The sequence below is a fragment of the Manis javanica genome, chromosome 9 (genome assembly GCF_040802235.1).
Source record: "Manis javanica isolate MJ-LG chromosome 9, MJ_LKY, whole genome shotgun sequence".
NCBI lineage: Eukaryota > Metazoa > Chordata > Mammalia > Pholidota > Manidae > Manis > Manis javanica.
In genome coordinates this window covers 52,014,938-52,034,923 of record NC_133164.1, presented here as the reverse complement: position 1 = coordinate 52,034,923, position 19,986 = coordinate 52,014,938, and the positions used below count along the sequence as shown (strand labels likewise).

General features: G+C 36.8%; 1 protein-coding gene across 4 annotated transcripts in view; it reads right to left on the bottom strand.

The window, feature by feature from the left end:
• DGKH (diacylglycerol kinase eta) overlaps nt 1-19,986 on the bottom strand; it is a 199,297-nt gene that overhangs the window by 24,058 nt on the left and 155,253 nt on the right. For all 4 annotated transcript variants that reach the window (XM_073212570.1, XM_073212571.1, XM_073212573.1 and 1 more), the window contains 7 exons: nt 10,349-10,466; nt 9,268-9,378; nt 9,039-9,135; nt 5,339-5,446; nt 3,427-3,540; nt 3,047-3,181; nt 2,006-2,169 (listed from right to left, as the gene is read on the bottom strand). In XM_073212570.1, coding sequence (XP_073068671.1) covers nt 2,006-2,169; nt 3,047-3,181; nt 3,427-3,540; nt 5,339-5,446; nt 9,039-9,135; nt 9,268-9,378; nt 10,349-10,466 — 847 coding nt within the window. The remainder of the gene's footprint in view (nt 1-2,005; nt 2,170-3,046; nt 3,182-3,426; nt 3,541-5,338; nt 5,447-9,038; nt 9,136-9,267; nt 9,379-10,348; nt 10,467-19,986) is intronic.

Here is a 19,986-nt window from a genome sequence, read left to right as displayed (position 1 = left end):
CCTCTTCCTGAATCCTATGATTCCATCAAAGTCACTGCAATCCATCCAGCCATTCACTAGAAACTTTACAGTCATTCTGTCTCCTGATTCAAGCCCAGTTTATACTCTTACCTATTTTAAATCACTCTTTTCTATTGCCTCAATCCACCGTCTTCTATCGGCACCATTCCAACAGCGTTCACACTGTCCTTGCTTTGCTGTCCTGTAGACAATGCTCCACATTGCTTCCAGAAACATCCTGATAAAGATCTGGCCCCTCCTCGACTCTCCATCCGTATTTCCCATACTCTTACATATATGTGTCAAAATTTCAGTCACCCCAAACTCCCTGAGAGTCCCTGAAAGTACCAAGCACCCACACTCCTCTGGGCCTCTGCCCAGGTTGGTTCCCATACTCAGAATGCTGCTTCTCTTAAGACTTGGTTAGATCACCTCCTCCAGGCAGCCCTCCCTCACTACCTTCTGGCCTCCTTTGCAGGTCCATAGCGCCTACTGAGCCCCGTAGTGGGCTTTGACAATGCTTTGGCCACACCTCTCCCTCCTACTTCTCTGTCAGTAAATTAGGAAGAGGGACCACAATGCAGTGATTATGGCATCCCTGGTGTTGAATATGATGGTTGGCACACACAAGAAGCCAACCTGGTGTTGAATGCTGAATGAATAAATTCTGGAAATAAAAAAGAGTGAGCTGATTTTCACCTCTTGCAAAATTTAAAAATACATATGGGGAACCAAACTAGGTTGACCAAAAGGAAGTCTGGCCAGTCTTCACTTTCTTTTTTTGGATAAGATCATTGGCATGGTTGACCTGATAATAATATGGGAAGTATATTTTGGTTTCAAGAAAACGCTGTAGTTCTATTTTTAATTTGAGGAATCTCCATACTGGTTTCTATAACATATTAATTAGCTTGAGAGTGGTAATCATTTTACAATGCATACATATATCAAATCATCACATATACACCTTTATTTATCAATCATTCTCCAATAAAGCTGGGGAAAAAATGCAGAACAAAGACAAAAATACAGAACACTGTAAATTGGAGTCATAGAAGTTGTTTGTAGTATCTGAAAGAGATGAATTTACCCTAAAACTATTATCTATGTGGATAATAAATGAGATGAACAGTAATGCAGTGATGTGGATTTAGCTGACTAAATATTCATTTTCCCTTTTCTTTCTTCTAAGCCACTCAGTGTCTTGCAGTTTTCATACCTGATTCTAATTTTGAACATTGGTCTCCAGCAGGAGGGAATGAGTATCTTTCCTATTCTATATCTAACATCCAGTACATTCTAAGCATTTAACAAATATTTAAACAGGCAAATAAGAACTGAGAGGAGCACATGCGATGAGGAGGAGGCAGTGGAAAGGGAGCAAATTAGCCCCTGGTACCTCTGAGCTTTGTTTCCCTTCTTTTCTTTTTCAACATTTTTATCAGTGATCAGAGGAAGTTGTGGGAAGAATACAGTAGCTACCATTCATGGGACACTAAATATTCCAGACATGATGTGCTAATAAGCACTTCACACGGTGGATCTGGGAAAGTAGCTCTTATTGTCCTCATTTGGTAGATAAGCTTTAGGTAAAGAAGAGATAATAAACTTACCCATGGCCCTTCCTCTCTGATTCCTGGTTATGGTGATTTTTATCTGTCTTATAGTCACAGAACTTATTTTTTTATGGTGGTGGTGGTGGTGTGTGTGCGCGCACACGCGCTGGAGAGAATCTGGAGAGTGGCAATTACTGAGGCACCAATGAGGCGGCAAGTAAGACAGAGGGTCAAAGCATCTCTTTTAGGTGTGTGTGTGTGTGTGTGTGTGTGTGTGTGCGCGCGCGCGTGTGCTGGAGAGTGGCAATTACTGAGGCGGCAAGTAAGACAGAGAGTCAAAGCATCTCTTTTAGATACCCCAAACAACTGAGATGATGTTTTAAAAGAAATTACCAAAATCTGCCAAGACCAGAGTTCTCAGAGCCCGAAAGCCAGCAGGCCCACCACACCTGGTAATGAGCTCCTCCGCAGCCTGGGAACAGAGCTGCATCTGGGACACCTCTTCTGTTGCCAAGTCAACGGCATGTTGGATGTACAGATGGGTTCGAAGAACTGGTTTACCAGAATCACACTTCTGTTTATCTTCCCAAGACTTTAGAGTGCTTTCAAAAGCCTATTTAAAACCAACATTGCAATGAATTGTTAGTTTAGAGCTCTGAGGAACAAATAAGTGTGTATTTATATACAATATGAATGACTTTGAAACTATTACTATTTTCCTAATACCTCATTAAAGAAATCGTAAGTTACAAAAAATGTTTTTTCAAGTTTTCCAGTGTATTGCAACAAATAAAAAGGAACATACACTGACAATATATGGCTCAAATGTTAAAAAAGAGCTTCAATTTATGCTTTGATCTTTACTGTTATATGGACAATAGATAGGATAGATCTTGGTAGTCTTATTTGTTATGGGTGTGACCTTAAAAATACATACTCTGGAAAAGGCAAAATTCTGCAGATAGTAAAGAGATCGGTGGTTGCCGTGGGTTGGGGTAAGGGAGGGAGGGGTGGACAGCTGGAGCACAAGGAATTTTTAGGGCAGTGAAAGTAATCTGTATGATACAGTAATAGGTAGAAGTGATTATACATTTGTCAAAACCTACTGAATGCACAACACAAAGAGTAATGTAAACTACAGACTTCAGCTAACAGTAATGTATAAATACTGCCTCATCAACTGTAATAAATGTACCCCACTAATGCAAGGTGTTAATAATAGGAGAATTTACGTGTTTGTTAGCAAGGTCAGAAAGCAAATCGGAATATAATTAGAATTCTCTGTATTTTCTGCAAGCCAAAAAATAAATAAATGAAGTCTATAAATTTTCTTAAAAGTTAAATATTTTTTCATACTTAAAACCACAATTACCTAAATGCTAGTTTTAGGACATAATTCAAATAGTTTTCCTTGGTTTTTGTTTTTCATGTCAATGAATGGTTTTTAAAGAGTCTTGTAAAAGTCTAGAAGAATGTTTTTTGCTACATACCCTGTCCCTTGTTAGCATCTGAGCCCTGTTTTTGTGCACGATTTTGATAATCCCTGGAGGCTGTACCCATGCTTCACCATCCACCTGCACTGGGACTCCCTCATCACCAAATATAGTGATTTTCACTGTACGACACTGAAATAAAACAAGTTATTTTAGAATACAGATCATCCTGAGTAGCTGACACTCTATCTGCATTCAAGCTTGACTTTCAGTCCATTCTGTGGGTTGGAATGTTCCGCTTTTCAGTGATGCTATAATGACAACTGATATGACAAAAAAGCCAATATTTTACAGATGAATATACAGTGCAGCAGTCATTGGGAACAGCTTCCCCAGGGGCTCACACAGTGAAGTCAGGATCCATTGGACAGACAAACCTGTGCTATTCGATGATGCTGCAGTTTAATGACTCTGGAAACTGCCATTTGCACGCTGTCAAATACTGCGACGACTTCCAGGATTTTGTCATCGAATGATGGTGCAGCGAATATCTGAAAGGGAGAATTATATTACACTTTCACTGATAAAGTTCAGGTCATCAACTAATTTAAATTCTCAATATACATATTAAAAGACTTACACAAATATTAAGCTGAAAAGTTAATAAATATTATTAGGAAATGGCAATCCAAAGACAAAAAAAAAATACCTGGAGATGACTTAAAATAAACAAACTTTATAAAAAAGATTTCAACACCCACATGGATATAATACTCATGCCCTTCTATAAAGCACTCTTTGGACCAGTGAGCCATTATATTTCTAAATAATTTGTCTTGGTATAAAATGTAGTAAATGTCTGTTCACATATAACTCAGATGTCTTGATAAAATGATGCACATCATCTAAAAAAACAAAAAGGTGATATCGAATAGATTTCTTAAGGCTTAAGCTAATGAACATGAAAATTATGATCTAGTCCACTTGGTATGTTCTAAGGGAAATCTTCCAACGTGTGATCTGTGATATGTATAATGTGCTTTATATCTTAACACAACTTTTTAGGATATTTGAAAATAAGAAAACAGAAACCTCAGGATAAAAATCATGTAGGCTTACTTTGCTTTGATGTTAAATGCATTTTCACAAAATTAATTTTATATAAAATTTAAATTGAGGCTGTATTACTTTGTCCCTTTTATTCTTTCTTTTACTGTATAATAAACAATCATGGCTCTGAAAAAATTACTCAGTATAAAGTAGCATCCTAATTAAAACTTTTGCTGAACTATCAGGACATGAATTTGCATACATCGGTGATTTTTTTAAATCATTTTTGTTATCGACTGCCTGGTTTTAAAACTTATCTCTGCTATTTCCTAACTTTGTGTGAACATCATATCAGTTTCTTCACAGATAAACTTTAGATAAAAATTGTGGGTGTTAAATAATGAATGCGAAGTTCTCAGAATACTGACTACATAGTAAGTATTTAAGGAATGTTAAATTTATTTATTTAATCTCACAGATTTCTTCCCTTTCAAGTACTTAAGAGTAGTGACAGGCTGACCAAAAACCGATTGTTACTGTAAGTTTTTATACTCCAATAGGATTGGAATATATTCATATCATGAAAATTACAAATACTTTCCAATTTATTTTCTACTTTAATCCCTGCCTACTCATTTAAGAGTCCTGAGGAAATGGGTCAATATGAACCATTATATCATTTCTCAAATAAAAGAGCCTATCATTCAATGTGTGACTCTTCAGAGATTGTAATAACTCCTCGTATTTATTGTTATTTATACTTCAATAATTGTGCCCTCTCTTTCATTACTTTTAGAACAATTACATGTATTAGGTCATTTTTTTTTTTTGACATAGGAAAGTATTAAAAGAAAACAAAAATAGCCCTAAACCTCAAGACCAAATGAACCCACTTGACATTTAAAAAAATAAAAATAGTAATAATGTACACATTAGTTTAGGAAATTTAAAGTACAGGAAGGTATTTTGGTAGGTAGACTAACACCCCTCTCCTCACCCCAACAATATCCATGTCCTAATTCCTGGAACCCATAAATGATACCTTACATGGCAAAGCAGACTTTGCAGATGTGATAAAATTAGGATGGGGAGATTATTCAGGATGATAATCTGGGATGAGTGAGCCCAATGTAATCACAAAAGTCATTAAAAGTGGAAGAGGGAGGAAGAAGAGATCAGAATGATGCAACATGACAAGGATTCAACCTGCCTTTGTTGTCTTAGAAGATGAAGGAAGGGGCCTCAAGTCAAAGAACGTGGGTAGCCTCTAGAATCTGGACAGGGCAAGGGAATACTTACGTCATCCTCCTTAGTGCCACCCCAAAAGTTAGTGCCTCCGGCATAGCTGGGAATGTTCAACACTGCTATTCCCTGCAGACTGGGCAGAGGAATGTACTGCCCATCACACTGTAAGGCAAAGGTTTAGAGGTTATATAAAACAAACAAAATCTAGCTTGGAAGTCAGGAGAATATCAGACAAAGGGCCAAGAAGGAAAGTGGGTTGGTAATGTTTGCAATCCTATAAATATATTTCTACACATTACCTTTATCTTATTTTTTTAATTAAAAAAATTTCATCACACAAGTAACTACAGCAGAAGTTGTTATAGAAAACCAAACTGAAAATGTTTACTTCTTTCTATCAAAATCAGTCAATACTTAATCTTGAGTTTTTTTCAGGTCCCTTATATACTCACCTGTGTTTTGGTCATCTTTGTATGTATTCTAAGCAGCCTTTCAGAGAAGGCAGATTCTGCAAGGGCGGACTCTGAGCCCTAGCCATGTCACCTTGCACCTCTACCTCTCACAACTCCTGCCACTTTGCTGGTGCTCTGTAACTAACTGGTGACTGGCTAACCTCAAAGCTGAATTCTTCAAGTAGTCAGAACTAAGGAAAAAACATGTATGTTGGGAAGTAACTTATACTCCATGCCCTTGAGTTAATCACTTAATGAAATTTAAATTATCACTTAAATAAGGAAAAAATATCTTATGGATGGTGAAGTCATTACGCATAGCATGTGAGTAAATTCCTCCTGAGTAGAAGATTTAAACCGTCAAAAGAGAAGAGCTTGCAAATGTCATACTTAAAGTAGATGCTATATTTTCATTGAAAAATAATTAACATAACTTTATATATATTGTATTTTAATGTCCAATAAAAATGATCTTCAATCTTTAGAACAAATGAGAATTCAGTTTGAACCCACTTTTCAACCATTTTAAATAACTGATAATATTTCATATTTGATATACACACACAGGCTTTTTTTTCTTTTCCAATTTCTTTTCTTGTGCATGAAAATGGATTCAAAGTTCCACAACTGTATCACAGCACTTATGGCCATTCCTGGCACATAGCTGGTGCTCAATGTGTATTTGTCAAATGAATGAACATTAAGTATTTAGTCGAATAATAAACTTTTTCTGAACCCAATAAATTGAACAGGTATCTTTGTGTGCTTTAGAAAAAGCTGCTTAAATTATGTAACTGTGGATAAAGTGAAGGTTCCTGTCACCAGGATTCTCACCTGGCCTTGGATGGCTAGCTCACTACACACATGTGGGCAATACATTGTTATGGACTCTATATAAAGAGCTCCACTCAGTGCTCTGGGAAACACGCTGGTATGGCTGCAAGACTACAGGAGAGCAGAGACCAGACTGGAGTAGGGGCAGCACCGAGGACGGAGATTGAGATGGCTGCATGGGTAGAGAGGCAGAGACCAGCTTGGTGCATGCAGACTTGCTGAGTGCACGGGATTCTAGCGACTGACCTGTCACCATGGGAATAAAGTTGGATATAACCCTTTCACCCCAGGAACCTTCTACTGTCATTTCTTTGGTCACACTGAATCCATAGTGAACCTGCCCGGGGCTGAAACCCATTGGCAAGACAATAACTAACTTAAAGGAATTGGAAAAAATATTGCCTCTGTAAATAAAGATGAACTTTAAAAAATCCAGAGAAGTCTTAAGGATTTAATAATAAAGGCCCCCTATATTATAACAAGCCCATACATATGACAAGCTAACATCATACTCAATAGTGAAAAGCTCAAAGCTTTTCCTCAAAGATCAGGAACAAGACCAGGATATATATTCTCACCACTTTTATTCAACATAGTATTGGAAATCCTAAGCACAGCAATAAGTTTCATTAGCTTAGCATCTCTTTGCTCCATCTTTGTCCCAGGTGATCCTAATCAGCATCAGGGAATGAATTTTTAGACAATGGGTCTCCACAGTCCTCAGGAGTACCAGGTGTTTGGTTTATTTTTAACTATGACAAAGAATTCTCTATTTTTTCTTATCTTTTTGTGTATATTAACATGTCTTCATTGATTTTGTTTTACTAATTTATTTTCCTCTTTACCACTTAACATAAACCTCTAAATTAAAGGTTCTTACCCATGAGGTTCAGAAACCAGGGGTCCAATAGATAGATTCAGAGATCTGTTAACTTGAATGCTTGTGTGGAAAATGGAAGTTCCAATGGCCAGGATCCTCACCTGACCCTAAACTACTTGATGATGTAACTGGCCTACTGCTACACTAATGCTTCCACACCCATATGCAATGAGCTATTATTGACTGAGTCACTATATAAAGAGCTCTGCCCAGGCAGAGAGGAGGTGGATTATAGACCTACTGCTGAGAGAATAAAGCCAGGTATAAACTTTTTTACCCCAAGAACATACCCTTGTCATTTCTTGGTCTCACCAAATCCATAGTGAACCTGCCCTGGGGCTGAAACCCTCAGGCAAGACACTGATCTAAATAGTTCCCTAACTCTCAGAGAAGGCTGGCTCTGGAGCTTGATAAGAGTGCTTATCAAATTATGCAAAATGATCTTGTTTGTTTCCCCCTTAAGACAGGGCCAAGAACCGTGCAAGACACTGGGGATAAAAATGATAAATTCAACTTTCTACCTGTCCTTAACAACAGTGCGGCTGACTTAGGGACATGGATAAGAAAACAACGTGGAGCAGAACTCAAGTTGACCAGCCGACGAGGCCGCCAAGGCGAGTGCTTACTCAGCGTGAACCTTCCTGAATTTGCACTGCTTCAGCCAGTCACATCTCTCTTGATATTTTTTTAGGAGAGCAAGGCAGAGGCTTTCATTTAGATAAAGGGAGAGGACAGCATCTCTCCTGATTTTACAAGCAATGATAAATCAAACTAGTTGGTCATGTAGTTGTGCTCTAGAATGGAAGGTACCTATAAAAGACTTCTCTTACTAAGAAGACATTAAGTTGATTATGGATGAGTCAGGCACCTCTTTAGTCCACATTTCAGTCCATATTTTGTTTAATACATTGAGCTGAAGACTTAAGATCTGTACACTTTCCTGTATGTAGGCTATGCCTTAATCTAAAATATCTGGTTATATAAAAATACAAGATAGGGAAGATATACTTTTCAGCATAAAGAGTAAGCCTAAATCAGGGGTGAAGAAAATAAAATTCACAGAAATTAGTAGAGTTTTCAGAGCCATGTCCCAGCCTGTTATCAGAGGAGATTAAATAACTTTTGCTATCCTTAATTTCCTATTTAAATTAGTAAAAAATACTAAAAATTGTAAATGTTCAAAATCTCTTTTTGTTGGACTAATTTTTTAAAAATAACTGGAAAAAAATACATTTAAATTAAAAGATTCTATTAATTATGGCAGTTATTTTTCAGGTACTTGCAAAAAACTTCAGGCATTAGAGAACTGAATTGAATTTGGAAATTTAAATGAGAAAATCCTTTAGAAATGCTAGCCTTTAAATGGACTCCCAGGACTCTATGGTAGCACCCGAATTTCAGGAGCTAATTATAATGATAAAAGTCTGTCCCCATAGCCAGTGTCTATATCTCCTTTAGGATAAGGTGATAACCACTTCCATATTTTCCTTAGTATTTAATTATTACTTAAAAATTTTTTTTAAGCAAGATGATTATTTTTTAAGATGATCTGATAATCTGAAATGTCTTTACTTCAAGATGAACTTACCTCAAGTAGAACTCTCTGTTCTAAATTCTTGTATGATCTCTGCAATAACTCCCGGGTCCCAAGGACTCCATACCACATCAAGTTTTTAGTTCGGCTCCTGAAAATAAATATTGGAAGACAATTCCAGCAGCTATTATTAAATTGCTCTTTAAAGGCAGAGCAAGCAAAAGAGATAAATGAAATTAAAATTGCCTTCATGTAATGACATTATTACTATTACCAGAATTACCTGCATTTTTCAGGGTGCTCCTCTCTCTTATTATTAAATTCTAATGAAATTTTTGCATCTAATCCGATCCCAAAGTAATTGTTCATGACACATTTTTCAGAATATCCATCTCTATGATAATAAGGAAAAGTACATACAAGTCAATTACATGTTCATCACAACAATTACAATTTGCACACAAAACAGCACTTAAAACCATTTAAGCTTCCATTTCTTGTAGAATAAAGCTTGGCAGGAATAATTTGCCATGTGCACCAACCCAATACTTGTGTGTAATTTTTGGTACTTGTGATACAAAGGGATGATGAGCAAGGCAAAGTGGAGACAGAGTCACAGTAATGCTTTGCTATTTATTAACTGTAACAAAATCGTGGTTCTTCTATCTCATCACAGGCCCTTTGCTACAAATACAGATGGGAAGGCCTTGACGTCAGGTGCCATTCTCCCTTTTTTTGGTCATCAGAAATTCTCTTCCACTGGTACTCCTATTAGTAGACAAATATTTATGGAGCAGAAAACAATTACGTCAAGCCCATTCGTTCAGGTGTTTTGGAAACTACAAAGATGTTTAAAACACAGTACTGCCATTGAGGACTGTCATTAGAGAAATGAGCTCTAACAAAAGCACATTTCAACATGGAAGTAAAAGGAAGTACATGGTAAACTGTTGACAATTTTATTAGGAGTTTTAGGAAGGGGAGGACCAGAAGCTTCCCCTGAAATAAGAAAACCTAGAAGCTGAATGGGGAAAGATGGCAGAATTGGCCACGGAGAAGGGAGGTGAATGGAGGAGCACAAATACGGACATGAGGCACCGATGAAGATGGCATCTAGGGACAAGTGAGTGGCGCTGAACCACTGCTCGTTGCAGGTCTGTCATCAGAGACAACAGCCTGGAAATGATCATGAAAAGCACAGTGTGGCAAATGGGTCAACATACTTATCATCAACTTCTGAAAGTTGATAATGATCCTTTTTGCATGTGGAACCATATTTACTGTAATATGTTAAAATGTTACCATTAGTATAAAACTGTAAAAAGAGAAGGCTAAACAAAATATTTACAAAAGTATTTCCTTACATTGAATCTGGATCTGGGTCAATAAATGGTGTTGCACCAAAAGGATCGATATTTGCTAGTAACATTTTGTTGATAATAGAACTCCCAGCAATTGAGGCAGCTAGTCCTGCTCTTAAACCTGGCCACAAAAATAAAAACATACAGGATCACATATCAAGAAAAAACACAGAAAGAGCCAGTCCATTGTTTCCAGGCCTAATCCTAAACAACTTGCTCCCAAAGCATGGTTTTCAGTGTTTGTTCTTCTCATTAATCAGAACTAAGCAATATACCTGTATTGGTATATTCAAGGTTTCTGATGCTTCTTAGAATCTGCATGTTATCATGAGGACCAACACAGGAATCTCCTTGTGACAGTTACCCATCTGTCATCCAATGATTTTATACCATGAAGAAACAAATAGTATTACTTTGTTATAGCAAACACAATATTAAGTTTGTAAGGAATTTACAATAAAGGTTGAATAACTCAGAATGTTATGGAGTTGCCAATTCCATACTCTCAAAACATAGATAATAATACTCAGATAAAAATGTTAACAGATGGAGAGAGGATTAAAGATGAAGGTGTGAAAGGTGAGACAGAGGGTTCCTCCTAAAACTGCAAAAATATGAAAATATAATTAATATGATTAATCCTGAAAGAGCAACAGGAAAGAGGGTGGCGCCAAAGAGCATACACCTGGAGAAAAGAATAAACCTCACAGAACAGGGTAACGTACCAAAACCGTGACCCAGCGGGACCCCAGCCCTTCCCCCACCCCGGCTCACTGGCGGGAGGAAGAGAAATGGAGCAGGGGAGGGAGTGGAGGCCTGGGAATGCTGAACACCTAACTCCAGAGATCTCCTCTGAGAGCACAAACCTACATTTCATGGTACTTTCACGGTACTCTCATGATTAGGGGATTGGAAAGCTAAGACAGGCAGAATACTTGGAGAAACTGCGATTCCAGCCACTTGTGGAAACAGGGATCCATATCCAGCTGCTCTAGGACAAAAAAAAGGCGGACAGTCTAAGAGACTTCCTAACAAGAAAGCCCCTAGGAAGAGGGCTGCTAAAGGGGCAAGGATTGCACAGAGCTTACTGCTCAGGAGAAAGAACAAGTAGACAAAATTGTCCACGTACACTCTACCCAGCAGGTTGGGAGCTTTCATGATTTCCAGGTGCTGCGGCTCCCCGGCTGGCTACACAGCTCCAAGGACTCCCTCCGTGATACGTAGGCTACTGCACTTTTCTCCCGGCCAGCCCCATCTGGCTCGCAAACCGGGAAACCCTACCTGGCGTTAGGCCAGCCAGAGGAAAGCCCTGTCTATAGAAACTACAAAAGCAAAGCACAGAGGCTTATACCTGTGAGCTCGGCCCACTGGTACAGGCAGTGGAGGCAGGCATAGCAGCCAGAAACCAGGAAACAGCTCTTTCCTCCCCCAAGGCACCAATACCGCTCCCCTATGACCCCCAACTTTGCTTCAGGGGCTGAGCAGCTCCAGAAAGTAGAGCTTCTGGGCACAAGAGGGGGCCATTTACAAATATTAAATGCCAAAGAAATCTGGTTCAAAGTAAAATTAAGAAAACACATGAGAAAGATTAAAATGAAATCAACCTCATGAATCTTCCTGAAAGGGAGTTCAAAATAAAAACCATTAACATGCTCATGGGGGTACAGAAAAATATTCAAGAACTCAGGAAGGAGTTCCAGTCAGAGATACAATCATTGAAGAGCACAATTGAGGGTATAAAAAGCATATTAGATACAGTAGAGGATAAGATAAATGAAATAGAAATTAGAGAAGAGGAATACAAAGAAGCTGAGGCACAGAAAGAAAAAAGGATCTCAAAGAATGAAAGAATATTGAGAGAACTGTGGGACCAATCCAAATGGAACAATATTTGTATTATAGGGGTGCCAGAAGAAGAGTGAGAGAAAGGGATAGAAAGTTCTTTGAGGAGCTAGTTGCTGAAAACTTCCCCAATCTGGGGAAGAAGATAGTCTCTCAGGCCATGGAGGTGCAGAGATCTCCCAACACAAGGGAGCCAAGGAAGATAACACCAAGACATGTAGTAACTAGAATGGAAAAGATCAAAGATAAGGACAGATTATTAAAAGCAGGCAGAGAGAGAAATAAGATCACATACAAAGGGAAGCCTATCAGGCTATCATCAGCCTTCTCAGCAGAAACCTTACAGGCCAGAAGGAAGTGGCATGATGTATTTCATGCAATGCAGCAGAAGGGCCTCAAACCAAAAATACCTTATCCTGCAAGATTATTATTTAAATTTGAAGGAGGGATTAAATAATTTCCAGATAAACAAAAGCTGAGAGAATTTATCACCCACAAACTGTCTTTATAGTATATTGTGGAGGGACTGCTATAGATGGAAATGTTCCTAAGGTTTAATAGCTGAATGCACCAATCAAAAGATATAGAGTCACTGAATGGATAAAAAAACAAGACCCATCTATATGCTGCCTACAAGAGACTCACTTTAAAACTGAAGGCATACACAGACTAAAAGTGAAGGGATGGCAAAAGATATTTCATGCAACTAAAAGGTAGAAAAAAGCAGGAGTTGCAGTACTTGTATAAGACCAAATATACTTCAAAACAAAGAAAGTCACAAGAGACAAAGAAGGACATTACATAATGATTAAGGGATCAATTCAACAAGAAGATATAACCATTATAAATATCTATGCAACCAACACAGGAGCACCTACATATGTGAAACAAATACTAACTGAATTAAAGGGGAAATAGACTGCAATGTATTCATTCTGGGAGACTTCAACACTCTACTCACTCCAAAGGACAGATCAACCAGACAGAAAATAAGTATGGAGACAGAGGCACTGGACAACATATTAGAACAGATGGACCTAACAGACATCTACAGAACTGTACATCCAAAAGCAGCAGAATACACATTCTTATCAAGTGCACATGGAACATTTTCAAGAATAGATCATATACTAGGCCACAAAAAGAGCCTCAGTAAGTTCAAAAAGATTAAAATTGTACCAACCAGCTTCTTAGATTACAAAGGTATGAAACTAGAAATAAATTACACAAAGAAAATGAAAAATCCCACAAACACATGGAGGCTTCACAACATGTTCCTAAATAACCAATGGATCAATGGCCAACTAAAAACAGAGATCAAGCAATATATGGAGACAAATGACAACAATAATTCAACACTGCAAAATTTGTGGAACACAGCGAAGGCTGTGCTAAGAGGAAAGTATATGGCAATATAGGCCAACCTCATGAAAGAAGAACAATCCCATATGAACAGTCTAAACTCACAATTAACAAAACTAGAAAAAGAAGAACAAATGAGGCCCAAAGTCAGCAGAAGGAAGGACATAATAAAGATTAGAGCAAAAATAAATAAAATCGAGAAGAATAAAACAATAGAAAGAATCAATGAAAGCAAGAGCTGGTTCTTCGAGAAAATAAACAAAATAATAAACCCATAGCTAGACTTATCAAGGAAAAAAGAGTCTACCACATAAACAGAATTAGACATGAGAAAGGAAAAACAACTAAAGACACCACAGAAATACAAAGAATTATGAGAGAATACTATGAAAAAATATATGCTAACAAACTGAATAACCTAAAAGAAATGGACAACTTTCTAGAAAAATACAACCTTCCAAGTCTGACCCAGAAAGAAACTGAAAATCTGAACAGACCAATCACCAGCAACAAAATTGAACTGGTAATCAAAAAACTACCTAAGACCAAAACTCCTGGACCAGATGGCTTCACTGCTGTATTTTATCAGACATTTACTGAAGACCTAATACCCAACCTCCTTAAAGTTTTCCAAAAAGCAGAAGAGAGAATACTTCCAATCTCATTCTATGAAGCCAGCATCACTCTAATACCAAAACCAGGCAAAGATACCACAAAAAAAGTAAATTACAGAACAATATCCTTGAAGAACATAGATGCAAAAATACTCAACAGAATATTAGTGAACCAAATTAAAAAAATACATCAAAAAGATCATCCATCATGATCAAGTAGGATTTATTCCAGGGATGCAAGGATGGTACCACATTCGAAAAATCCATCAACATCATCCACTACATCAACAAAAAGGACAAAAACCACATGATCATCTCCATAGATGCTGAAAAAGCATTTGACAAAATTCAACATCCATTCATTATAAAAAATCTCAATAAAATGGGTATAGAGGGCAAATACCTCAACATAATAAAGGCGATATAAGACAAACCCACAACCAACATTATATTTAACAGCGAGAAGTTGAAAGCTTTTCCTTTAAGATGGGGCACAAGACAAGGATACCCACTCTCCCCACTTCTATTCAACATACTACTGGAGGTCCTAGAGATGGGATTCACACAACACAGAGAGATAAAAGGCATCCAGACTGGCAAAGAAGAAGTTAAGCTGTCCCTGTTTGCAGTTGACATAATATTGTACATAAAAAAACCCTAAAGAATCCATTTCAAAACTACTAGATCTAATATCTGAATTCAATAAAGTTGCGGGATACAAAATTAATACACAGAAATGTGTTGCACTCCTATACACTAATGTTGAACTAGCAGAAAGAGAAATCAGGAAAACAATTTCATTCACAGTTGCATCAAAAAGAATAAAATACCTAGGAATAAACTAACCAAGGAAGTGAAAGACCTATACTCTGAAAACTACAAGACACTCATGAGAGAAATTATAGAAGATACCAGTAAATGGAAACACATCCCATGCTCATGGGTAGGAAGAAATAATATTGTCAAAATGACCATCCTGCCTAAAGCAATCTACAGATTCAATGCAATTCCTACCAAAATACCAACAGCAAAATATTCAATGAAATAGAGGAAATTGTTCTAAAATTCATATGGAACCACAAAAGACCCCGAATAGCGAAAGCAATCCTGAGAAGAAAGAATTAAGCTGGGGCGATTATGCTCCCCAACTTCTAGGTCTACTACAAAGCCACAGTAATCAAGACAATTTGGTACTGGCACAAGAACAGAGCCATTGACCAATGGAACAGACGAGAGAGCCCTGATATAAACCCAAACATATGTGGTCAATTAATATACAATAAAGGAGCCATGAACATACAATGGGGAAATTACAGCCTCTTCAACAACTGGTGTTGGCAAAAGTGGACAGCCACATGCAAAAGAATGAAACTGGATTATTGTTAAATCCCATAAACAAAAGTAAACTCGAAATGGATCAAAGACCTGAATGTAAGTCATGAAACCATCAAAGTCTTAGAAGACAATACAGGCAAAACTCTCTTGAATATAAGCATCAGCAACTTCTTCCTGAACCATCTCCTTGCGCAAGGGAAACAAAAGCAAAAATGAACAAATGGGACTATACATCAAACTAAAAAGCTTCTGGAGAGCAAAAGACACCATCAACAGAACAAAAAGGCATCCTACAGTATGGGAGAATATATTTGTAAATGACATATCTGACAAGGGGTTAACATCCAAAATGTATGAAGAACTCACATGCCTCAACACCCAAAAAACAAATAAACTGATTAAAAAATGGGCAGAGGATATGAAGAGACAATTCTCCAAAGAAGAAATTCGGATGGCCAACAGACATATGTAAAGATGCTCCATGTCACCACTAATCATCAGGGAAATGCAAATTAAAACCACAATGAGACATCACCTCACACCAGTGAGGATGAGCAGCATCAAAAAGACTAAGAACAACAAATGCTGGTAACGATGTGGAGAAAGGGGAACCCTCCTACACTGCTGGTGGGAATGTAAGCTAGTTCAACCATTGTGGAAAGCAATATGGAGGTTCCTCAAAAAACTAAAAATAGAAACACCATTTGTCCTGGGAATCCCACTTCTTGGAATTTACCAAAAGAATACAACTTCTCAGATTCAAAAAGACATATGCATCCCCATGTGTACTGCAGTGCTTTTTACAATAGCCAAGATATGGAAGTGACCTCAGTGTCCATCAGTAGATGAATGGATAAAGAAGATGTGGTACATATACACAATGGAACACTATTCAGCCATAAGAAAGAAACAAATCCTACCATTTGCAACAACATGGATGAAGCTGGAAGATATTATGCTCCGTGAAATACGCCAGGTGGAGAAAGACAAGTACCAAATGATTTCCCTCATTTGTGGAGTATAACAACGAAGCAAAATTGAAGGAACAAAATAGCAGCTGACTCACAGATTCCAAGAAGGGACTAGTGGTTACCAAAGGTGGAGGGGTGTTGGAAGGCAGGTGGGGAGGGTGGGAGAAGAGGATTGAGAGGTATTATGTTTAGTACACATGGTGTGGGGGGTCACAGGGAACACAGTGTAGCACAGAGAAGGCAAACAGTGAATCTGTGGCATCTTACTACCCTGATGGACAGTGACTGCATTGGGGTATGAGTGGGGACTTGACAATATGGGTAAATGTAGTAACGACATTGTTTTTTCATGTGAAAACTTCATAAGAGTGTATATCAATAATACCTTAATAAAAAATTTAAAAAATAAATGTTAACAGATGTACTAAGGTGAAAACTCAGAGCTGGTGACAAGGATAAGTTGTAAAACATTAAATGCAGGTATTTATGAATTTTATAAAAATACAGTATTGCACATAAAACATGAAGCATTTATTGTACCTCTAAATATGTAAAACTTAAAATTTATTTCAACAATTAGTTAGCTTTCTACTAAGTAGTTATGGCATTCAAAACTAAGAAATTTATGATCTACCGAACCCAATATTAAGGCTAGAAGCACTGAAGTCTGAAGAAAGAAGACAAAGTAATAGGTGCCTAAGAAAACAAATGAACAAATGTTGAAGAAAAATATGTCATGCAATTGACAAACACTATCTAGTTAGGAAAAAAAAGCCCTTTCTATGGCAAACAGTCCTCACAATATGCTCTTCTTAGAAATTATTCATTACTTACTATAAAATTTAGCTGATTATCAAATAATCAAGACGAATTTTATTCAGTCATTTACTTTCATAGTTCTGAATTTGCTATGGCATACTTTGTTATGCCAGTTTCTTTTACGTCTAAACGTAAATAAATGATCAAAACAACCATTTAGGTGAGGAAAGAACACTTTGGAGAGGTTAAGAGTCAAACTCTAGCTGCCCCATAGAAAAGTACATCTTCCAAAATATTTTCCAGTTAGCCATAATTACAACTTCAGCCTAGCAAGGTCATCCCAAGACTCCAAGTGTGAATAGATTTGACCTCTAGCCATGGGTGCCTTTCCAGAACTAAACATGTGCTGGATTTATCTTTTTTAAGTTTTATCTATTTTAATTTTTAATTTTTTCATTGAGATATAATTCACACAGCATAAAATTCACCAATTTACAGTGTATAATCAGTTGTTTGTGGTACAGACACAAAGTTGTGCAATGATCACTATCATCTAATTTAGAACTTTTTTTTATTACCCCCAAAAGAAACCCCATATTCATTAGCAGTCATTTTCCATTTCTCCTATACCCCCCAGCCTCGGAACTACTGAACTACTTCCTTTCTCTATGGATTTGACTATTCTGGACATTTCATATAAATGGAATCATATAATATGTGGCTATTTGTGTCAAGCTTCTTTTCACTTTGCATAATGTTTTCAAGGGTGATCATGTTGTAACTTGTATGAGTGCTTCATTCAAGCACTGGCTAAATAATGGCTTCAATGGCTGAATAATACTCCATTGTAGTATTATATCACATTTTGTTTCTCCACTCTTCAATTCATAGATATTTTGGTTGTTTCGACTTTTTGGCTAGTACAAATAGTGTTGCTACGAACAGTCATGCACAAGTTTTTGTGTATTCATGTATTTCAATTCTCATGAGTACATACCTAATAGTGGAATTTCTGGGTTATATGTTAACTCTGTATTTAACTCTTTAAGAAACTGCCAAACTTTTTCAAAATTTTACATTCTAACTAGCAATATATGGAAGTTCTAATTTCCCCATGTTTTTACCAGTATTTGTTATTATCAATCTTTTTTTGATCATAGCCATCCCAGTAAGATGAAGCTATCATTATGGTTTTGATTTGCATTTCCTTGATGAGTAATGATGGTGAGCATCTCTTCATGTGCTTATTGGCCATTTGTATACCTTTTTGGAAAAATGTTAACTTGGAGCCTTTGCACAGTTTTAAATTGTGATATGTCTTTATTGTTAAATTTTAAGAGCTCTTTATGTATCACAGATATTAGACCTTTATCAGATTCATTATTTGCAAATATTTTCTCCCATCCTGTGGGTTGGCAGCTCCCCTTTCTTGACAATGCTCTTTGATCACAAAAATATTTAATTTTGATAAAGTTCACTTTACATTGTTTTCTTTTGTTGCTTATGTTTTGTTTGTCATACCTAAGAATGCGCTGCCTAATTTAAGGCTATAACATTTATGCCTGCATTATCTTTTTATAGTGTTACACTTTCAGCTTTTACATTTAAGTCTTTTATCTGTGATGACTTTTCTTTTTTATTGAAGAATAAGTGACATATAATATTGTATTAACTTGAGGTATATAACAGTGATTTGATATTTCTATACATTATGAAATGATCTAGTTACCATCTATAACCCTATTAAGTTGTTATAATATTATTGACTATATTCCCTATGCTATATATTATACCATGTCATACATTTTATAATGGGAACACTGTAGCTCTTAATTCCCCTCATCTAATTTATCCATCACCTCATGCACACCTCCCCTTTAACACCCATCGGTTTGTTCCCTGTGCCTATGAGTCTGTTTTTGTTTTCTTTGTTTAGGTTTTGTCTTTTAGATTCCACATAAAGGTGAAATCACATGGCGCTTGTCTTTCTCTTGTCATAATACCCTCTACATCCATCTAGGTTATTGCAAATGCCAAGATTTTCTTCTTTTATTATGGCTGAGTAATATTACAGTGAGTGTGTATGTGTGTGTGTATCACATTTCCTTTATCCATAGTGACTTAATTTTTATATATGGTGTGACATAGGCATCCATATTAATTCTTTGTATATGAATATCTAGTCGTCCCAGTACCACTGATTGACCACTGATTGTAAAGACTATTTTTTCCCCATTGAGTATTTGTTTTAGAATATTTGTTGAAAAGCAATTGGCCATAAATATCAGGGTTTATTTCTGGACTCTCAATTCTATCTCATTGATCCGATATGACTATTCTTATGCCAGTAACGGGCAGTTTTTTTTTTCTTCCTTTTTAAGATTTTATGGCTATACTGGATCCTTTGTATTTCTGCGTGAGTTTTAAGAACAGCTTGTCAATTTCTGCAAAAAAAAAAGACAGCTGGGATTTTGACAGGGATAGTGTGCAATCAGTGGCTCAATTAGAGAAGAGTTGCCATCTTAATAATATTAAGTCTTCTAATAAACGAAGACAGATATCTTTCCTTTTACTTCGGTCTTCATTTCTTTCAGCAATGTTTTGTGCATTGTAACTTCTTGGTCAAATTTATTCCTAATTTTTTTATTTTTGATGCTATTGTAAACTACTTTCTTAATATCATGTTCAAATTATTCATTACTGATGAGTAGAAATACAATTACTTCTTGCATGTTGACCTTTTATCCTATAAACTTGT